A 21,655-nucleotide genomic window follows, 5' to 3' on the forward strand; every position below is an offset into this window, starting at 1 on the left:
GGATCCAGAGGACAGAGGGTAATAGCTTGGGCTTGGTCATAAGCAGCTGCGGCCACAGTGAAAGGAGCCACTATCTTCACATGTTCTTAGTAGGTCAAGAGCTATTGAATGAACATTGGCCTTTCAGTCGTCATCGGGCGGTGATCATACGCAACGATAACGTCTTTTAAATAGAAAGGAGAGACTATTTTTGCACTTAAGTCATTCTGGTGATGTGGAATTACCGGTCTGTTGTTGAAAAAGCACTTTATCTTAGGCTTTTTATGAAAGAAAACGAAGAGAGAGCGAGTCTGGTAGCTGGACTGTAGCCACCAGTTTGGAACGCTCATGGTGCCGTGCTCAGGGAAGGAGCGATGATTGCGGGGTGCTGCCTCCGGCTTTCTGCCATGGAAGGTGCACACCGCTCGCTCGTGACTGTCCAGGCAAGGAGATTGCTTTTGGGTAGGGACCACTCATTCAACAGAAGCGTACCAGGCACCAGCTGGGTACGAGGAGCTGTGCCCGGCGCCCTGGGGAACACAGGCGGGTCACCCGGGTCCCTGTGTTTCCCACCTGGAGAGCCAGGCTGGCCCGCCTTCAGATGCTCATCCTGCCACTCGTGTGTCACTCTGGAAAGTTACCTGACCTCTTTAAGTCCCAGTTTAGGCCTCTGTAAAATGGGGATAATGCCACCTACCCTGTAGACTACCCTGACCATTAATAAGCTGGTAAAGTAAGTTTTGGAGCACATGGTAAGTACTCAAGACATAGGAGCTATTTCTATTCATATTTAGTTACTTAAATTGATCGCAGTTAGTGATTGAGTAAAGGTCTGAGTAGTGTGTATTGAAGTATGGCAGTTCTGGGCACCTGGCTGGCTCAGTCGGGAGAGCATGCAACTCCTGATCTCAGGGCCATGAGTTCAAACCCCACATTGGGTGTAGAGATTACTTTTACAAAAAAAAAAAAAAAAAAAAGGGAGAAGTATAGCAGTTCTAACTGGGATCATTGGAGAAGGCTAACTTTGGAGAAGGTGTTTGCTCAGCACGCAAGAGCAGTTGGATAGACCTCCTAGCGGGAACAGCCCCTCAGCCAGTGTCCCCCTGGGGAGCCGGGGGGGTGGGGGGGTGGGGGCGGGAATGCACGTCCTGGTGAGAGAGGCAGGCTGACGTCTGCTGGAAAAGATGAGCTGAAAGGGTGAAAAGCAGAGACAGGCCACTCTGGAGCCCAGACCGAGGGCCGAGGTGGCAGAGAGAGGAGTGCAGGTTACACATTGCTCTGTCTTAATCTTTCTGAAGATTCATCCGTTTCTTTGACTCTTGTCACCTGACTCCGAAGCAAGAGACAGTATTTTCTTTGCGAGGGAGCGTTCTTTTTGGCTTTCTGATCGCCGATAAAGCAGAGGACGAGTTTCTGAAAGGAATTAGCAGTAGCCACATGAGAATGGGAAAGAAGTCCGTTTGGGGTTCTCGATGTGCTGCATGTTCCTCTGTGGGGCTTGCTTTAGTCCGCCTCTTGTCAGGAGTCAGGGCCGCTTAGAATCATGGGCTCTTAGAGCCGAAGGAACCTTGGCCATGCCCACCAAGAGGCCTAAGGAAGGGATAGCTCTAGCCGGTCTGTGCCGGACCTTGTGCTGGGCACGGGGTATCCGTTACTCACTTTGTGGGTGTTGAGAGCCCTTGTGAGGTGGAGTGGCAGGAGCTCCATTTTACAGATAGGGAAACTGAGGCTGAGGGAGATGAAGGTGCTCATTGAAGCGCCAAACCCAGGCTTCAGCACCAGGCTTTCTGTTCTTCTTTCTTTGTCTGGTTAATTGGCTTGCCTCAGGTCACATGATCACCAGTGGCAAAGTAGGGATTTTAATTTATGGCTTAACGTTATTCTGTGTGTTTCTATACCACGTGGTTTAACGGTTGTACATGTTTTTTCCACCAGAGGGAAACCTGCACTTTAGAACTGTCCTTTCGTACAGAAGATGCCTAGTTAATGGGCATGTCTTAGTTACAAATGTGTTCATCAAGTAAGCCCATGCACGGGGAGCCTTCTAGGTTCTGGGCAAAGATGAATGGCATGTCCCTGCCCCCACAGAGCTCACGAAGAAGAGAGGGTGTGGGGTAACAGTGGAACAGAGGTGCGTGTGACAGGGTCCCTGGCCAGAGGCAGCAGAGAGGATGACGATGCAGCATGATCAGGCTTGACAGTGAGGGTGTCCCTGGGCCCTGCTGGTGGCCTCTCCCTTCCTCACGCCTGGCTGCCGCCCTGGGCTTTGGTGAAAGTAGGCCTTGCCCAGGACTTGGCGATGGGTTGGACGTCTAGAGACAGAGCGGACTCGAGGACGAGGCCTTCGGTTTTGGTCTCACCCACCGGGAGGATGGTGATGCCATTTCCCGAGACGGAGCAGGTTGTCCGAGGTCTGCATCAGACCAGCTCGACGGAAGGCATCCAGGAGAGGGTGTCAAGTCAGCAGTTGGGAAGATGAGTCTGGGGCTCGGGAGGAAAGCCTCAGGAGGGCTTTGAGCCTGAGAAGTGCATTAGAGATGATTTTTAAAGCCTTGGGGTGGGTAGAGTCACCCGAGAATGAGTGTCCGCAGTGGCAGGATGGATGGAGCCCTGGGCGGTGCCAACACTTGCTGATGAGCGAGAGGGGGAGGGGCCAGCACAGGGGCCTGGAAAAGGCATGCCAGTGAGCTAGGAGGAGACCGGGAGGCGGGGGGAGGGGGAGGGGGGAGGGATGACTCTACCCTGGCAGTGCTGGTGGAGGGGGGGGCAGCAGCGGCGGAGCGTGGGGGAGGCGTGGGGACAGGGTCATGAGGGAGTGGGATCCCGGGAGGTGGGCCAGCCAGTGCAGACCAGGCTTCAGAGTGCACGTGCGAAGGGGGAAGGGGAGAAGGGGGAATGGGACGGCCGGGGCAGGAGGAGTGTGGAGGCAGAGGGAGGCTTGTTTGGTTCCTGGTTGGACTGACCTGAGGGGTGTCTGAGCGCGTGAGCACAGGGGTGAGTAATCCGTAACAACGACGCTTGGTGTGTCGGGGGATGGACGCTGGCAGGTGAGGGCTCGGGGCCGAGGAAGCAGCCTCCGGCGGGCGGGGACACGGCCAGACGGGTACTGGGGCGTTGGCTTCGTGTGGACATTTCCTTCCGTCAGCGGGGGCCCAGTATGTGGCTGTTTATGCCGGTCTTGCACCCGTTCATTCCAGTTTCGTTTAAAAATCATAAATTCTCCCCCAAAGTCCTCCTGTTAAAAGTATAAGAGACTGTAATTTTGCACTCCTAGAACTCCTCGCTGGTTGCGTTTTCGCATTGTGATGAAATGAATTCATCGTTCGCGGTGCCCCGAAGAAAGCTGCGTGGCCCTCCTGGTGGCCCGGGCTGGAATTTAAGAGGACACTAGTGCGCCTCTGTCTGAAGGTCTGCGGGCCGCTCGGGGCGGTGCGTGAAGTCCTTCCCGGCCCCGGCTCCGCGCAGTCCTGAGTGCGGCGCTTTGCTGCCACCTAGTGTCATACGTCCTTCTTTTCCAGGCTTTCTGGGAGGGTTTGGGGGAGGATCTGAGAAATTTTTAAGACTTGGATAAAGGGAACGATTTTAATTCAGAATATATTGCTGTTCTTGGTGGGTTTTTCTTTAAATAAGGGACCAAAGTAATAATCCCTGTCTGCTCACCAAGTACCACGCAAACATAAATAAAGTAAACCTGGCGTCTCAATACGGTTTTGTCTGTTTTGGATAGAATGAATCCGGTTTTGGTATTTATTTAATAGAAACATTTTTACTGTAATTAAAGATTTTACGCTGATTTTTCTTCTAAATGGTGGCACCAGGAGAGCCGACGGTCTTTCTAGAACATAGAACCAACCCTGGGTCCTGCACAAACCACCACGAGTCCCATCGGGCTCCTCCGTAATCATTGGTGTCAGCTCCTCACCCAGCTTAGAGGTGTGTTTGCCAGCGTTTTGCTAACTGCTGACTTTGTCCCCCGCGCTGGGGGTTGGGGTCGGGAGAGGCCAAGCTGGAAACATTAGGGGCGGTAACATTCTTAAGCAAAATCCCCTTGTGCTTGTTATGCATCTTCTGGTGAGATTTGGGGAGTGAATTACTGTGGAGAGAGAAGACACCTTGAGCACGGTGGATGGTGATGAATATCCAGCTGCCGCTTGAACAACATGGGTTTGAGCCGGGCAGGTCCCACACGTAGAGTTTTCCCGACAAATACAGGCCAGTGCTGTAAATATATTTTCTCTTCCTTATCATTTTCTCCACACTTTCTTTTTTCTGGCCTACTTTATTATAAGAATATAGTCTATAATATATGCCACATAAAAATATGTGTTAAGCAACTCTTTGTTATCAGTAAGGCTTCTGGTCAACCACAGGTTGCTAGTGGTTGAGTTTTTGGAGAGTCTGAAGTTCTGTGTGGATTTTCCACCGCTCGGGGGTCGGTGCCCCAACCCCGTCATTGTTCAGGGCTGAACTGCACTTTAGATAACCTTGAAAAATAACTCCACCCACTCTGCCATTCTCCCTTCATGGCCAAAGTCACTTGCAAAGTGTTCACTGTTTGCCAGCAGCTTCTGTTTGTTTTGAGAATTGGCCAGATACAGCACAGCATAATGCTACTTTTGTGTGAGGGTGATTTTTTCTTAGATGGATATTGCAGGAAAGGGGTTGGACAAATGGATTTAAGTTGCCATTTCACTGGTAATGTAAATAAAAAGCTGTTCATTTTCATATTTAGTTTCCATGTGGGCCACCTTATGAAAATCTCATTAGCCTGTAGGCCTGGAGCTTTTTGCTGGTCTTAGTCTGGATTAATGTATTTGTCATGAGACTCCGTCTTTATTCCCACCCACTCCAACACTGGGTAGAGCCTAGCCTGGGGGAAGGTGGGGTGGGGGTGGGAAGGGGCATGTATTTTTATTTTTGAGAGAGAGCATGCACAGATGGAGGAGGGACAGAGAGAGAGGGAGACAGAATCCGAAGCAGGCTCCATGCTGTCAGTGCAAAGCCCGACGCAGGCCTCGAACCCACAAATCACGAGATCATGACCTCAGCCGAAGTCGAATCCTTAACCGATGTAGTCTCCCAGGCTCTCTGGGACATGTATTATTCAAAGGCAAGAAGGGTCTCTTTCTCTCCTGGAGCGGCTTGTGATTCCAGCATCACGTCTGGGAGGAAATAAGAGGTAGGACATACGGGTCCCGAGGGCACGAAACTGCTTCCCTGGCAGAGCAGTCCCATTAAGTTTGGGGGGATCCGACGAATGCATGTGGCTGACATGAAGTTATTTTACATTCATTCTTATAAAGTAAATTGATTTGATCTGCAACCCTAAGTGGATTTTCTTGACAGGTTGGTAAAACTAAACAGTAGAGATACGGCCCCACTGTTTATTGGCTGTGGCCTCGTCGAGATTTCTTAACCTCCTTGAGCCTCAGTTCCACAGCCAGGAAATGCTTCAAATTGCAGGAATTATTCGAGGCAGCAGGTGTAGACACTCCTCGCACGGTGCTTGGCACACTGCTCAGAAGTTCCCGTGGCAGTAATTATTAATTTCAACATTATCATTCACATAAAAACCACTGAGACTGGGAATGAAAGCCTTTAGATGTTGCAGCAGGCCTAGAATTTACATTGCAGTGTGCAGTTAAAGGTAGGCAAACGTTTGTCATGGAATATTGTGTTCTAAGGTTTTATTCTGGGTAGAATTGGATAAATTTGCTCTTTCCTGACAGTTGCAAGAAATGCATTCTATTCTTTAGTTGGTTACCTTCCTCAGGAGTCGTCACTTGACCCAGGTATAATGACAATCGAAAGCTATTGGCTTGCTTTCTAAATTTTGTTAACTGTTTATATAAAGCTTTAGTTTGGAATTAAGTCCGATCAATAAATATTTACTCGTGGTGATAAGGAGAATGTGGAAGATTTTATTTCCTTAAACGTGTATTCCCCAAAACATACAGTCCTAAATTTAAGTCCTCAAAGAGGGATGCCTGCCTGGGGGGCTCAGTCTGTTAAGTGTCTGACTTTGGCTCAGGTCACGATCTGGCAGTTAGTGAGTTTGAGCCCCACGTCGGGCTCTGTGCTGACACCTCAGAGCCTGGAGCCTGTTTCAGATTCTCTGTGCATCTCTCTTTCTGCCCCTCCCTTGGCCATACTCTTGTCTCTCTCTGTCTGTCTCTCTGAAAAATAAACATTAAAAAATTTTTTTAATAACAAAGTCCTGAAAAAGAGGCAGAGTAACACGGGGCAGTCCGGCAGGGATACCTGGAGGGCCCGGCGTTGCGGTGGATGTGCCTCAGGAGGCGTCCGGTGTGAGTTTGTTCATTTTCCTGTCCGCGCTGCCAGACTCTGAATAGGCTTAGTAACTTTATGCATTTTTCTGGAGGGCCCGGAATGTTCTTTCTCCGAGCGGTCTTGGGGCCACACCGGGCCCTGGGGGAGCTGGCAGAGACTCGGCCAGCACTCAGAATGCTTCCCCCCCCTCCCCCGGCCGGTCTTCTTTCGTTCTCTCCCTCTCCGCCGCTCACGAGTGCTCTGGCAGTAGCCTTCGTGACCTAATGTCTGGCCGTGTGCGTCCTAGAATCCTTACAGGCAGTGCACACGGCACCATTTATTCAACTCTCCGTATCCTCTCAGTTACCTGGAAATTTCTGTACCTCTGCACTTAGTTTAGATGGTGCATCACTGAGAAATTATCTAAGTTTCACTGTTTGGTTTTACGTGTGTTCGTCTAAACTGATAGTTTATTTAAAGATAAACTAACGTTTGGTTAGAACGACCCTAAAAGATGATAGTGTTTTCTATACTTTTAAAGCATTTGGGTGGAATTACTCTTTGTAACTTGGAACTTGCTCTTTATTAAGGTCAAATCTTAGTTCTAATAAATAATAGTTGACACGGGCAGAGGCACGTGTGTGGTCGCCAGCGTGTTCGCCTCGTCCCCTCTGGAAACTGACCTGCGCTGCCTTTTGCAGGGTGACCTAAAAGCTTACCTGCGCAACGAGCAAGAGCACGTGAGGGGGGACTCGCAGACCATGCTGCTGCAGCGGATGGCCTGCGAGATCGCGGCGGGCCTGGCCGCCATGCACAAGCTGCACTTCCTGCACAGGTGGGTCCGTCCGTCGGCGCCCCGCTCACCGCCCGGGCTGCGCCGTCCGCGTGACGGGTCCGGAGAGTACTTGGAGGGTGTGTAAGCAGAAGCTGTCCGGGACGCCCCGGGTCAGAGCGAGGGTAGAGCTGGGCTTCGGTCAGACCGGAACCGGGCAACAGGATGTCTGCATACAGCCTGAGGTCCGGAGACCATTTCCAGAATTTCAGAGAATGTAAAAAATTGCACATCGCTCAGCCGGGGGCAGACGGCATCCGTCTCCCCGCCGACGTCTCTCTGTGCTCCCCTGTCACGTCAGCTTCGGGCTGTGGTCCTGATTGTGCGATTTCAGGGTGGGTCCCGCTGCCCATCCCTGGGAGGGGAGGGGAGGGTCTGCTAGGCCAGCATCATCTGTTTGTGGAGGGTCACAACACGGGTGCCAGTGCTCTGAGAGGCCTGCCCTCCCACCTCAGCGCCCCGCCCCCGGGCTGGGTTATAGGTGGTCGGGGGGTGTGCGTGAGCAGCAGTCAGTATAACGTATCTGTGCCGAAACCTTCCTGGTCCCACTTGAATAGCCGCAGCTCTTTGGAGCACGTTGTGTTTGGCTCAGACCATTGATGTAATTTTTGTAATTAATTTTTTGTAAAAAAGGGCTTTGAGTCCTATCGGAGATGATGGTTCTGTGAACCCAAAAGGAGATTGCTGCTTATTCTTCTCTAGCCTTCTGAGCTCTGATTTATGTTTAAAATATGTTTGAGGGGCACCTGAGTGGCCCAGTTGGTTGAGTGTCCAGCTCTTTTTTTGTTTTTTTTAACTTTTTAAAAAAATGTTTACTTATTTTTGAAAGAGAGACAGAGCACAACAGGGGAGGGGCAAAAAGAAAGACACAGAATCCGAAGCAGGCTCCAGGCTCTGAGCTGTCAGCACAGAGCCCCATGTGGGGCTCAAGCTCATGAACGGTGAGATCATGACCTGAGCCGAAGTTGGTCGCGTAACCGACTGAGCCACCCAGGCACCCCTGGTGTCCGACTCTTGATTGCGGCTCAGGTCATGATCTCGAGGTTCGTGAGTTCAAGCCCCACATTGGGCTCCACGCTGATAGTGTGGAGCCTGCTTGGGATTCTCTGTCCCTCTCTCTTTCTCTCTCTGCCTTTCCCTGGCTCTCTCTCAAAATAAATAAACTTCGAATATATAAATAAAAAATAAAAATATGTTTGAAATTATTTCTCAAGTCTCCAGGGAAACCAGCTTCTCTTTAGTTTTTTTTTTTTTTTTTACATTTTATTTATTTTTGAGAGAGACAGAGACAGAGCACAAATGGGGGAGAGGCAGAGAGAGAGAGGGAGACATAGAATCCGAAGCAGGCTCCAGTCTCTGAGCTCTCAGCACAGAGCCTGATGTGGGACTCGAGCTCACAAACCGTGAGATCATGACCTGAGCCGACGTCGGACGCTTAACCAACTGAGCCACCCGGGCGCCACTCTTCAGTTGACTTTAATTAGATAATTTAACACTTAACAATCCAAAGCCCTGAAAAGGCACACCTGTGTGTTTTGACTTTAAGGGCTATGAAGCATTCTATTTTTTAAGAGGTAGGTTTCATAGGAATATATTCATAGTATGATGCCATTTTTTTTAAAAGAAAACACCTGCTTGTATGTTTAGAGCTGTGTATGCGTGCGTGCATGAGAACAGACATGGAAAAGTACCCTGTCACATTCTCAACATTATTCAGGGTAGGAAAGAAAGAAAATTATTAACATTTTTCTCCTACATCTATATCTTATTTGGCATGCATAGTGAGTGAATCATTCTGATAAAGGGCTTTATAAAAGACCCCAGAGATTATGGGTTTCTTCAAGCCCAAGGCAGAATCCCTTATACAAAACTTCGAAATGTAAATGGTCTGTTTGCTTCATGACAGAGAAATCTTATATTTCATATCTTTAATATCTTATAGCAGGTTAATACCCAGCATATTTGTATTGTTAATCTTTTGTAAGTCACAGCAGATTAATCCCTAAAAGCTGGTTTAGGAATTTTTAGATCTTGGAAGATGGAGCGTTTGGAGAGAGTATCATGTCAGAGTCAGCAGCACAAAGGTCTCAGAGGCAGCTAGAAATGGCATTAAAGTCCAAGTACGTTCCTACTGCTGTATATTAAAAATTGGCAAAGACCTCAAAAAATTGGCAACCCATGAGTTGAGGTGTTTTTTTTTTTTTAATGTTTATTTATTTTGAGAGACAGAACATGCACACGTATGAGAAGGGGAAGGCAAAGAGAAGGAGAGAGAATCCCAAGCAGGCTCCACACTCTGCATGGAGTTCAACTTGGGCCTCATCTCACAACTGTGAGCTCGTGACCTGAGCCGAAATCCAGAGTTGGATGCTTAACCCACTGGGCCACCCAGGTGCCCCTTCCTGTGAGTCCCTATAGGTTGAAGTCCTACTTGATTTAGGCTTTTGTGAACTTCAGAACAAATACAGGTGACAAATTAAATCACATTTATGTTTGGATGTCATCCAGGCACAAAAACTCAAGGTGAAGAATATTTAAATTGTTAGCACCCCTCTCTCTCTCTCTCTCTCTCTCTCTCTCTTTTTAAGTAGCCATATTTTAATTAATTAATTTATTATTATCATGTTTTTGGTGGTAGCAAACTGTATAGCATATTTTTAAATTGGAATTCAGAATATTCATTGGCTGACTTAAAGTCAGGTTTCTGTGTTGGTTGAAAATAGAATAGCCCACATGTCCAACTAAAAGCTGTCAGCTGGGGCGCCTGGGTGGCTCGGTCGGTTAAGCGTCCGACTTCGGCTCAGGTCATGATCTCACGGTCTGTGGGTTCGAGCCCCGCGTCGGGCTCTGTGCTGACAGCTCAGAGCCTGGAGCCTGTTTCAGATTCTGTGTCTCCCTCTCTCTGTGACCCTCCCCCGTTCACGCTCTGTCTCTCTCTGTCTCAAAAATAAATAAACGTTAAAAAAAAAAAAATTAAAAAAAAAAAAAATAAAAGCTGTCAGCTATGTTTGGAAAGTGATCTAGTAAAGCGCCCGCAATTAAATTTTATTTTTGCTTATTGTTTAAGAGGAGACTTATGCCTGGGTCTTAGGTAGCCTCCATCTCCGAAGCTTACATGTGACATCCGTGAAGGCCATGTCAACAGCAGAAGCTGCCAGCGGGTTACGTTCCACACCATTCCGCCACTCTGGCCGAGAGCCTGGGACTTCCCGTCCCCTGCCCGTCAGGCTTCCTGAGCCGCTCCAGTGAGATGCCACAGGTCACCACCATGAGCTAAGCGCACAGAGGTTCTAGCGAGTAGCCCGGGCCTCATGGTGCCTCAGGTAGCTGAGGGATGGAGTACCCGGATCGTTCGTGAGCCTCCTTAGGATTTTCCTGGTTTATTTATATTTTTTGGAGTTTATTTATTTATTTATTTTGAGAGAGAGAGAGCGAGAGAGCGAGAATCTCAAACAGGGATAGTGCTGATAGTGCAATGGGGTTCAAACTCCTGAACTGTGAGATCACGACCTGAGTCGAAACCAAGAGTCGGACGCTTAACTGACTGAGCCCCCCAGACACCCCAGGATTTTCCCTGTTTTAAAGTTAAGGTTACCTTCTGCTGAGAAACACTGAGGTTCTCCGGCTCTCAGAGTGTGGGTATCCAGGGTTGCAGGAGCACGATAGATAAACACTAGGGTTAGGTTCTGTTTTACATTAGTTTTTCTTAAATTGTACTGTGGGTGTTCGCACTGGTAAAGATTAGAAAGTTTGGTTACTAATTGGCTTGTGCCGCAGGGCTGGCATGAGTAGATCTTTCAGCTGGTGTGTTATTAGGAGATTTCATTAATTTGTGTGCATGTAAATCTTCAAATTTTATCTTTTCAAATTCCTTCTAATGTTTCGTATTCTAAAGATTAGTCTTTAAGGAAAAAAAATTTTGTATGGCAATAAATATGATTGCCGTTAATTCTTCCGATTATTTTATTTTACTTTTGAAGATCTAATTGGCTTTATTAAATTATTCATGAATTGGGCAGCCCCCATCCAGCAAGTCAGGGGGGGGGGGCTCTCCCTAATTGATAATCTTATATCAAAGCCCCCTGTAGCATCTGGCCCTTAGTGGTGTTAAATGAAAAGAAGACACAATTGTACTGTCACTTTGCTCTTATGATGCAAATCTAAGGATTTTCCTTATGCAGGCTGTGTAATCTGGCTTGAGCTACAACTCTGCAGGCACTTGACCAGTATATGCGACATGAGAGAATGAGGGCCCCAGGCACAGGGCCTCACCTCTTCTAGCCTCGTGTTCTTCACTCATAAGATCCTGGTCATAGAGCAGAGCTGGGGTTCCAAACCAGAGCTGGGGGCTCCGAGGCCCACACTCCGAGCCAGTAAACTACCCTAAGCACTCACTAGGCACCCTTTTTTACTGGTGGCATGATACTGTATCTCGAGAAACAGCAAGATAGTAGTTTCTTTAAAAAACCAAATCAATGAGAATTTATTGTAGCTTGCTTATAGATATACTAAAGTATACCTGGAAGTGAGGCCAGAAAACCCATCCCATTTTTACCAGTGCCACAAAATTATTTGTTATAATTCATTATAAGTTACTTGGGAATAATTTATGTGAGAAAGGCACAGGACTGCGTGGAGACAGCTGTGCAGTCTTACTGAAGGACGTAAAATACGCGAGCAGATGGAGAGATGTGCCCCGTTTTATGGTGGGAAGGCAGGCAGCGCAAAGATGTCCGTTAACTCAAAATTGAGAAGCAAGCTTCACAAACAATTCCAGTAAGAATCCTCACACGATTTCAGAGGGGGAGTGAAATTATCTTCAGCTTTATATGGAAAAATAAATGTCTCGAAGAGCCAGTGAAGTATGAAAAAGAGGCGAATTGGGGCAGCAAGGGAGGCTTGCTTTACGAGGTATCAGAACTCAGAGTCAGCCACTGAGATAGAGATCAGGACGGTTTTGATGGAGAAACAGGTAAGTGGACAGTAGCCAGTATGAGGAGCAAGTTAGTGTATGGCAAAGTGATGTTCCTGTCACTGCGGAAAAGGTGGCTTCCCTATCCAATGTGGGCATAGCTCGTTACCCATCGGTGAAAATACTGGACCTCTGCACCACCCTGTATATAAAAATAAAGACGTAAGAAATAAAGGTGATTCCGGCAAAATTGCAGAAGGCTGTGTGTATGTGTTACCGAGGGATGAGCAAGACCTCCTGTCTGGGAAGGTCTTCCTTTCCTGAGGTAGGAAGCCTGGGAGTTGTAAAATAAAGGGTAGATACTACATCAGAGGCTGACTGTTCTCTGCAAATGAAATACTTTGTGTGGCAACAGACACCGTGACAAAGTCCGTGGACGACACCCCTGCGAAGATGTAGCTGCCAACGCAAGGAGCGGCCCCGGGGGGGCGAACGTTCACGATACACAGCGGGCCTCAGAATTGGCGAGAGAACATCGACCCCTAGAAAGACGGGCAGAGACAGGGCCGGGCCAGCGGACAGGAGGATGATCACATTCAGTAGCTAGGGACACGCAGGTCAAAGTCACAGAATCTCAGGACTAAAGGAGCCCCTGCGTCTGTTGCTGGTAGGGATGTGGGGGAGTTTCCTGAATTTCGTGTAAATCATTACAAATTTTGAAGAGCTTTCAGGGCGGGAGCTGTATAATTAGAAATCCACGTTCCCTTTACCCCCTGCTAGACTCACTTCCCTAGGACATGGAAGCCCTGGAACTTAAGGACATGGATGAGAACGATCTGTTACTGCACCGTGTCGTCTGAAGGGGCGGCAAAACAAAACAAAAAAAAACCACAACAAAGCAAGCTTCGTTGTGGGGAGCGAGAACCCATCTCAGTCCGTCCGGCACTGTGGAAGTACCACGCGGCTACCGGAGGGACAGCTGCTGTGATGGTGACTCCGAGGGCTTTCCGCATTGTGTGATGTTGTTGAGTAAAAAATGAAAAAAAGCGAGGATGTAGAGAGGCGGGCGTAACGTCGCATAGAGCAAATGCCTTCTTGTGTGTATACTATGTGTATGGGAAAAGTACAAAGAGATTATAGCTACCAGTCTGTTGAAACGTGTTACCTGGAGGGTGGAGCTGGGGGAGGAACATATTTTAACGTTTATTTATTTTTAAGAGCGCGGGAGAGGGGCAGAGAGAGAAAGAGAGAGGGAGACAGAGAATCTGAAACAGGCTCCAGGCTCTGAGCTGTCAGCACAGAGCCTGATGCAGGGCTTGAACTCACAAACGGTGAGATCAGACCTGAGGCGAAGTTGGACGTTTAACCGACACCCAAGTGCCCCCCCAAAAAATTTTTTTTAATTAAAAAAAGAAAATTAAAAAACTGTGCTTCAGGAAGCCTTAGAAAAAGCCTAGTATTCCAATAACCCAGTTAATGCAAAATGCAGGTATGCTGTGCAGAGAGGATTAGGGAGGACAGAGCTGAAGGTGGGGGCCGGCCACGCCAGGGAAGGGATGCGCACCGCAGGAGGAGCGTGTGCGAGAAGCAGAGGGAAGGTGAAAGTGGGTGTCTTCGAGGGGAGGGCCGCTTTGCCTTGGGACCCTAGGTGTCAGTTTAAAATCATCGGTGCTAAGTAATGTATTGGATGTTGCATTTTTCTAGATGGTCCTGGGGCTTTTGGGAAAGTCAGTGTTCTGGGACCCATGGTGTAGCGCTGTGTTCTTAAGCCCGCTGGTTTGTCACTTGCTGAAACGTGCACACCTGAAACACGCCGGCCTTCTCTGACCCTGATCTGATGTGGCCTTTTAGCCCCGGCTTGGATTCTGGGAGTTGTGTGTTGGGGAGTACCGGCCCCACCACAGGCCTACTGCGTTTTCACTCACCTTCTTCGTGATCCCGACACACGCCGAGTGTGATGCGGTTGTGTCCGGAAGGCAGTTCGTTGGCAGCTTGGCCCCGTCCTTGTTTGGACGTCTTCAGGACGGGCCCAGAGGATCCCCTGCCTTATGTCAGAGTCACCTCCTTCTTAAGGACTTTGAGGGGCGTCACGCTGACCATCTAGCTGGCTCTGGGGAGTGTCCTCTGTCAGCCCCTCGTTCTCTTCCAGGGCACCGCAGCTCAGGAGGTGGCCGCAGACAAGACTCAGAGGGGCCCTCGCGTGCTCTCTCCACTTAACCCTCCTCTCCTTACACCTTGCCCTACAGTTCAGCCTCCCTGGCAGCCTCTGCTTCCACCGTCCAAGGAGGCTGTTGCTCTCTGGGCTCTGCATCTGTGCCATGGTTTGGAAAGGACCCTCAACGGAAAGCTGGAGCGCATGTGTAGGTCACCTCTGGTATTTGGTTTCTCTTCAGGGTCGGCCCTGGGCTGTCCGCTGTGCGGGACCTGAAAACCACTTCCTTATGTATTTTGTCCAGTCTGGTCATTGTTTCCGGTGAGGAGATGAGCCATAACCAGGGGTGGAGACCCCTAGCAGCCTGACCATCCACCTCAGTGTTAGCTGTGGCCCAGCCCTGGGGAGAACGGAGAACTGAAGGCTTGGTATGATCCCCGGGCCTCAAAGCCCAGGCCCTCGGTGGTGGACAGCGTCCTGGCCAAACCTTTTCCTCAGGGCCCACCCAGCGTTTCACGGTGCAGGTGTTCTGTGTACACGCAGAGCCTGGCGGGTGCCTGGCATGCAGCGGGCGCTCACTAAATGCAGCGTGGTTCAGCTAGCAAGGACTTACCTAGTAAATAGGAGCAAAAGCGGTCAAGACCGTGTCCTGGGTGCCGTTTCAGAACCCGTTTGCTTTCGTCTTGTGCTCGCACCTTTCTGAGCCACATCCTGCAGTTTCTTCAGAACCATGGAATGATTATTTTAACACTCACGGCTGCCAGAGGCAGAGCGCTGCGAGCAAAGCAGGGGTTTGGGGCTCAAGTTGTTAATTCAGCGCTCGTCAGAAGATACGCCCCGACCTTTAATCCTTCCGACCCTGTCTCTTCTGTGAAGGGATAATCTTTTTCCTGAAGTGCTTTGTCAAGATGACTTAAGATAATGTACGTCACGCCCTAGAAGAATATTCAGTGCGAAGTTTCAGTAATTTTGCTTCCCGTCTGTTACTCTTTTTGTCAGGAGTTGGGCCGTCTCAGGAAAGTGTAGGTAACATAAATAGAGCCATTTTGAAAATGGCTCCGGCCCCGCCGAGCTGTTTCCAGTCGAGCAGTCCTTCTGGAGGTGGGTTAACACTAGCTCTGGTGTGAGCTGAGAGCAAGCATCGATGCTTCCTGGTGAACCCGGGCGGGGAACTCCTCAGATCTGTGGGTTCCCGCCTCCCGTGTCGGCCTGCTCCACTCACACAGCGGAGGCGACGGCCGTGGGGACCTAGCCAGACAGAGCCTGTCGGGGCCGGATCGTCTGGCACCCTCACCACTAGACCTGTTTTTCAACTTGAAGGAGAATATGCTGCGTATGTTTGTATTCCCCGACCCAAAGCAGCCATTGACGTCAAGAATTACCTGTGCCGTTAAGTTACACCTTTGTGTTTTTCTGGTCTTTTGCTTTGCGTACTGTCGGGCTTCAGAGAAGGTTTGTACCAATTTTGCGTCAAATTAGAGACCTTTCGTATATAGCTTTATTTTACCCCTGCGAAAGCTTGTGAGTGTGCGTCCCTGTTTGTTCCTGCGGAAACCGAGGCTCTGATGTGTTAAGTGACCTGCCCCGGGTCGCCTTTGTCTGCCGCTTTTCCCCCTGGGCCGTGTGTGGCTCTGGGTCTGTGTGGGGTGGAGGCAGGGGGCAGGTGTGCAAGCCCCCCCAGCCACACCCCCGTTTTTGGCCTCATCGCTTGGGTTTCCAGGCGACGAGGAGCGTTTCCCTGAGAACACCGGCCGGGTCGTATTCGAGTGTTAGGATGCCTTTGACAGTGAGAGCCGTGGCCTTTCGCTTGTAACTTTTCGTCTTTCCCGTAGCCCTCGCGTCCGATGTGTGTCAGGACCTGCACTGAGCGGGCGTGAGGAGCGGGGAAGCGGAGCGGCCCAGGAGCCGCTCGGGCGGACGGCCCGGATGGACGGCCCTCGGGGAAGGCGCCGAGGCCTCTGCAGGTGCCCCCGCCAGCGTCAGGCGGCACGCGCGGGGCCCCGGTGGAATGAGGCACCCAGCTTTTAACTCCGGCCCGAGGAGGGGGACGTGGGGAAGGTTAAGAAGGATCTGTCAACGGAGACTGCGGAAATGCCCGTCAGGGGTGCTCGACACCGAACCTCTGCTGGCGGAACCCGCGGCCCTGTCCTGTTGCGGCTGCCAGTCCCGCGCACGGTGCCACCTGCCTGGAAGTGTGTCCGCTTCCCTGCTCTCGAATGGTGTATTGATTCTTCCTCCCTCCTGCCTCCTTCGTTCCAAACAAGGAGACTAGTTTTCTTCTTAAGATTGGAAGTTTTGGGGCACCTGGGTGGCTCAGTCGGTTGGATGCCCAACTTCAGCTCAGGTCGTGATCTCTCGACCTCGACCTTTGTGAGTTCAAGCCCTGTGTCAGGTTCTCTGCTGTCAGCTCATAGCCCACTTCAGACCCTCGGTCTCCCTCTCTCTGTGCCTGTCTCTCTCTCTCTCTCTCTCTCTCTCTCTCTCTCTCTCTCTCTCTCAAAAACAAATGAACATTGAAAAACAAGATGGGAAGTTTCTTGGAGCACCTGGGTAGCCCAGTCGATTAAATGTCCACCTTTTGATTTTGGCTCAGGTCATGATCTCACAGTTCATGGGATCGAGCCCTGCGTCAGACTCTGTGCTGACAACACGGAGCCCACTTGGGATTCTCTATCTCCTCTCTCTCTCTGCCCCTCACCCACGCATGTGCGCGCGCTCTCTCACCTTCAAAATAAATAAATACTAAAAAAAAAAAAAAAAAAAAAAAAAGATTGGGAGTTTTTCTGTTGTTCCCAGACACCACAGGCCTGAAAGCTTCTGAATGGACACTGAAAATTACCACTAGCAAACACAGCGTAGAGAAGAGTTGAACATAACCCGTTGGAAGTCTCAGTCCGCACCTGTTCATCGAGGACCAGCCGTACGCATGAAACAGCCCTCTGCTTGCTGGCCTGACGTGTTGTCGCTGGCAGTTACTGGTGGGGACGGCCTCTCGCTGGCTCTGCCACCCTAGTGGAGTTCCTTTGCTCCTAGGCCCGCTTCCTCATCTGTAAATAAGGAGCATGATAGCATCCGCCTCAGAGGTTCGTCGTGAAGAGTATATGTGTTAATACGTGGCTGGAGCTCAGAGAAGTGCCCGTGTGGAGTGAGTGCTTTGCAAATAACAGCCACTGAGGTGTGCCTGAATCCGTGCTGCCGTCACCAGCCTCATTAGCGTCCTGTTCCCCACGTGGAAGCTTTGAAGAGTGAAATCTTTGAAGATAAGAATGTAATCACTATAGGATTGTCTTCTACGATCAGAGGAAGACAGACATGTGGAGTTTTGGACCGCAGAAAGCCAGTTTTTGATAACTTTGTGATTTGACACTAAATTCAGTATGCTTTTCTGTCTTGACTTAGTGGACTTTTTAATTCCTATGCCGAATGATGATTAAAAAGATAAAAAGATTAAAAGATGATAAAGGGCTTATACCAAAATCCGAAGTGTTGACTCTGTTGTCTGTATGGAGAGTTCCTTCCGAAAAAGCAGTTTTTACTTTTCAGTGGGTATGTTTTTGAGAATTAACATGTTCTTAAATAAACGATACAAATGAACTGTTTTAAGCAAGTCCTGAAAATGTGTTCTTTACCTACCTGTGGAGACGTGAGGTTTGCGAGAAGTAATTTGGAAAGGGCCTCCTTAGAATGCTCACATGTCTTTGAGAAGGAAAAGTTAAAAAACAAACATTTTTAATAATGTAGATTAATTTTAGGTGCTTGAGGCTGTAACTTTATTCATCTATACTCCTAATAAACAGACTACCACTAGACTGTTACTCAAGTAATACAAGTTACTGTAAAAAACTCTTCAGACAATTTAGTATTTTAGAATTCTTGGTCACTCTTAAAACACTGGGAAATGAGCCATTGATCTGGTATTGACACGGCACAAGGTAAAGATGTGGTCAGCGTTTAACCTTAGCAGTTATTTGTAAAACAATCTGATCGTCACCAGGGACTTAAGTAACAAAGAACGTGACATATAATCCCTTTCCCGTTAAAAAAGAATCTAAAACGTTATGGAGCCAGGGAGCCCAGCACACCACTCTGCTTTGTAGCAAATCTGAGGTCACATTGTGCTGTTTGCGGGTTCCCGTTGTCCTCATGCTCACATCCCTCTTTCTGTTTTCAGTGATTTAGCCCTGCGGAATTGTTTCCTTACCTCGGATCTAAATGTGAAAGTGGGAGATTATGGGATAGGACTCAGCAGGTACAAGGTAAGCCAAGGTTTAAAGATTCTCTCCTGAAGCTGATTTGATTTCATAGTCCCGAGGTGGTCATATCACAAATGCCACCCTGTTCATCAAAGGAGGGTAAGATCTTGGCTACGTTGCCTTTCTGGAGAGCGGTTTGTTCATTTTAACGGTAGTGTTGGCTTCTGACGAGCAGTTTGTCGAGATGAGTGGCTCTGTGCTGAGGTTTTGTGACCGCTTTCCAAAGGCTTTGTGTAAAAAGACTTTTACACTGTGTAATTGATGTAATTTGATGGTGCATAATAAATTTTAGCATGAACCAATGGGCAATAATTCATGACCACCTGTATCAAAAAATAATACCGTGCATGTCATATCAGTATTTCTCCAGTAGAGTTTTGGCCCAAATTGAGTAAGCTTAGAAGTTTCGATTTTTAAACTCTGCCATAACTGTATCCCCAAAGAAGATAAGAGGTAGTTGAGGTTTTCACTTGTTTTTGTGTAGCCCAACTGCATGAGGTAGTGTGACGTGCGGCAAAGAATGTGACTGTCCTGGCTCCACGCCAGCAGCAGTGACACGAGGGTCGTGTCTGTTCTTTCTTACGGGGTTCTTGTGAGGGCCCCGGGGTCATATTTTCATAGTATTTTGTAACTGAAGTACATTATGCAAATATAAGTTGGTTATTTGTCTACACGGTACCTCTAGTGTCTTGAGCCCTTGCTGTCTACCAGGCACCATGAAGTAATTGCGGGCATTATCTCATTTAATCCTCACCGTAGAGGGAGGTGGGAATTGTATGATCCCCACTTAACAGATAAAGAAAAAGGCTTATTAGCGTATTTGTTGGCTGCCCAGGGTCAGATAGATAGCCAGCAGGTGAACGGTTGAGCCTGGACTTACAACCCAGTCTGTGTCATTCTCGAGTCTGTGCTTTTATTCGGTAACGTAGGCACTGCTGCCCTACTTGGGGCATAAGGCCCAGCATGTTTTAAAAGATGTTTTGCTCAGAGTCTGTGTTCTGTGCATCCGACGTGGCATACCTTCCTTTTCCAGGAAGGAAGGTTCATGGCTGGGCGAGCGTTCATGGCTCAGAAAGCAGCTCATGGAGCCCAGGAGGCTTCAGAGAAAAACCTCACCCACCTCCTGCCCAGAAAATCTCTCTTGACGCCCACTTCTTTGTCTCATGTGTCTTTTGGGTTGAGTATTTGTTTTCTGAGAATGACCTGGTATTAAATCATTGACTTCGCTAAAAAACATAATAGAATTAAAAATCCTGTATGTTTTCTAATAAAACAGGAGGATTATATTGAAACAGATGATAAAAAAATTTTCCCTCTGCGATGGACTGCTCCAGAGCTAGTAACCAGCTTTCAAGACAGACTACTAACTGCAGATCAAACGAAGTATAGTAATATCTGGTATGTACTGATTTGCCATTCTGTTCGACTTTTGTGTAGCCAAGACTTAACTTCTTTCTCCTTGAGTGCTTAAGGAGAAATAGTTGAATAAGATGTAGGAACACAGGAGTGCCTGATGGTGTGAAAAAGACAGTTTATCGACGTCCTAGCAATTATCACAACTGTGATATCATTAACTTTTCTCTTACCCGTTCAACAGTAATAAGGTCCATAAATGTAGGAACCAGGTCTGTTTTCTGTGTCGACTGTAGGGCCTACAGTATAATAGAGGTTTTAAATATTGACTGCAGTGAACGAAAAAACAGAAGTTTGGACCATTATGTAATACTGTGATTTGTAGGAGATCAGTTTAATGGAAGTTGATAAAGAAATGCGTTTACGTCCTTGACTAACAATTTCTGTTACAGCTTTCTTAATTTGTGTATACATTTTTTTTGTACTGTTATCCTGCCTTTTCTATTTTCTTTTCCTCTTCCTGCCTTCATCTGGATTGATCTTTTTTAACTCCTTTTTCCTGTTAGTTTGGGAGCTGTATACTCTAGTCCTGTACTTTTATTAAAAGTTACCCTAGAAGTTATAACGTGTATTCCACTTACTGTAGTCTAATGTATCAGTTCATGTCTTGGCCCTCTCTCTCTGAACGTTGCAAGGCCCTCAGGATACTTTAACATACTTTAACTTGGTTTAATTATACACCTCCCCCCCACACGCGTGTATGCACACGCACGCACACAATACGTAATTGCTGGGTTTTTTTTTTTTCTTTTACCCTCACAACACGTTGTTCTTATTATTTTTTTGGTTTTTTGGTTTTTGGTTTTGGGGTTTTTTTGTTTTGTTTTGTTTTTTAGCAGTTTTTTGTTTAGGTTGATCCATGTAATCAAACCCCTTTGCTCTAAGTTCTCTTTTCTTTTCTTTTTTTCTTTTAAATCTCAGACATTCCATCTGGGATCATTCGCCCTTTGTCTGAAGTACGTCCTTCAGAATTTCCCGTAGTGAGGGCCTGCTTGCTGGTAACAGACCCTCGGGTTTTTGTGCGTCTGAACATACCTTTATTTTGTCCTCGTTTTTGAAATATATTTTTACTTGATGACAGTTACTTTCTCTCAGCATATTGAAGAGATCATTCTACTGTCTTCTGGCTTCCATTGTTGCTATTGAGAAGTCAGCTGTAAGTCTCCCTAAGCCCTTTGAAGGTAATGTGACTTTTGCTCTCTGGCTGCTGTTAAACTCTTCTCTCTGTCTTCTGTTTTTGTAGTTTCACTCTGATGTGTATGGGTGTGGATTTCTTATGTTTTTCTGCTTGGGATTTATTTGGCTTTTTCAAATCTGTAGTTTGATGGTGTTCTCAGCCCTTACCCTTCAAGTACTGCCTCTGCTCCATTTCTGTCCTTTGGGAAGTCTAATTAGACGTGTGTTTTTTGCCTTCCTGCTCGGCCTTCTGTCTCTTAATCTCTTCCTTTTTACACTCTGTCTCTCTGACTCTCTGTGCCACGCTCTAGATAATTTTCGAGACCTGTGCTCCAGCCACTAATTCTCTCTCTCTCTAAAACTCTCTCTTCAAGTGTGTCTGTTCTTCTGTTAAATCTGTCTACTAAGTTCTATGGTTCAGCTATTGACTTTTCAGTTGGAGGAAGTCGACTGGATTTTTTAAAACCTGTCCCAGTGTTCTTAACAATTGGGTTGTGATCTGTGTCAGGTGATTCCAGTATCTGAAGTCTTTGTGGATTTGATCTTGCTGGTTCTTGATGCTGCCTCATTGCCTTGGGGTGAGGATCTCAGAAACCGAGAATTGAGCAGCATTCCTCCCGAGAGGATCTACGCTTACTTATGTGTGTCGGATACCAGGGTTGTCCTGC

General features: G+C 48.0%; 1 protein-coding gene across 3 annotated transcripts in view; it reads left to right on the forward strand.

The window, feature by feature from the left end:
* LMTK2 (lemur tyrosine kinase 2) overlaps positions 1 to 21,655 on the forward strand; it is a 78,222-nt gene that overhangs the window by 42,540 nt on the left and 14,027 nt on the right. For all 3 annotated transcript variants that reach the window (XM_042922952.1, XM_042922954.1, XM_042922955.1), the window contains exons 7-9: positions 6,951 to 7,084; positions 18,317 to 18,401; positions 19,675 to 19,796. In XM_042922952.1, coding sequence (XP_042778886.1) covers positions 6,951 to 7,084; positions 18,317 to 18,401; positions 19,675 to 19,796 — 341 coding nt within the window. The remainder of the gene's footprint in view (positions 1 to 6,950; positions 7,085 to 18,316; positions 18,402 to 19,674; positions 19,797 to 21,655) is intronic.

The sequence above is a fragment of the Panthera leo genome, chromosome E3 (genome assembly GCF_018350215.1).
Source record: "Panthera leo isolate Ple1 chromosome E3, P.leo_Ple1_pat1.1, whole genome shotgun sequence".
Taxonomy (NCBI): domain Eukaryota; kingdom Metazoa; phylum Chordata; class Mammalia; order Carnivora; family Felidae; genus Panthera; species Panthera leo.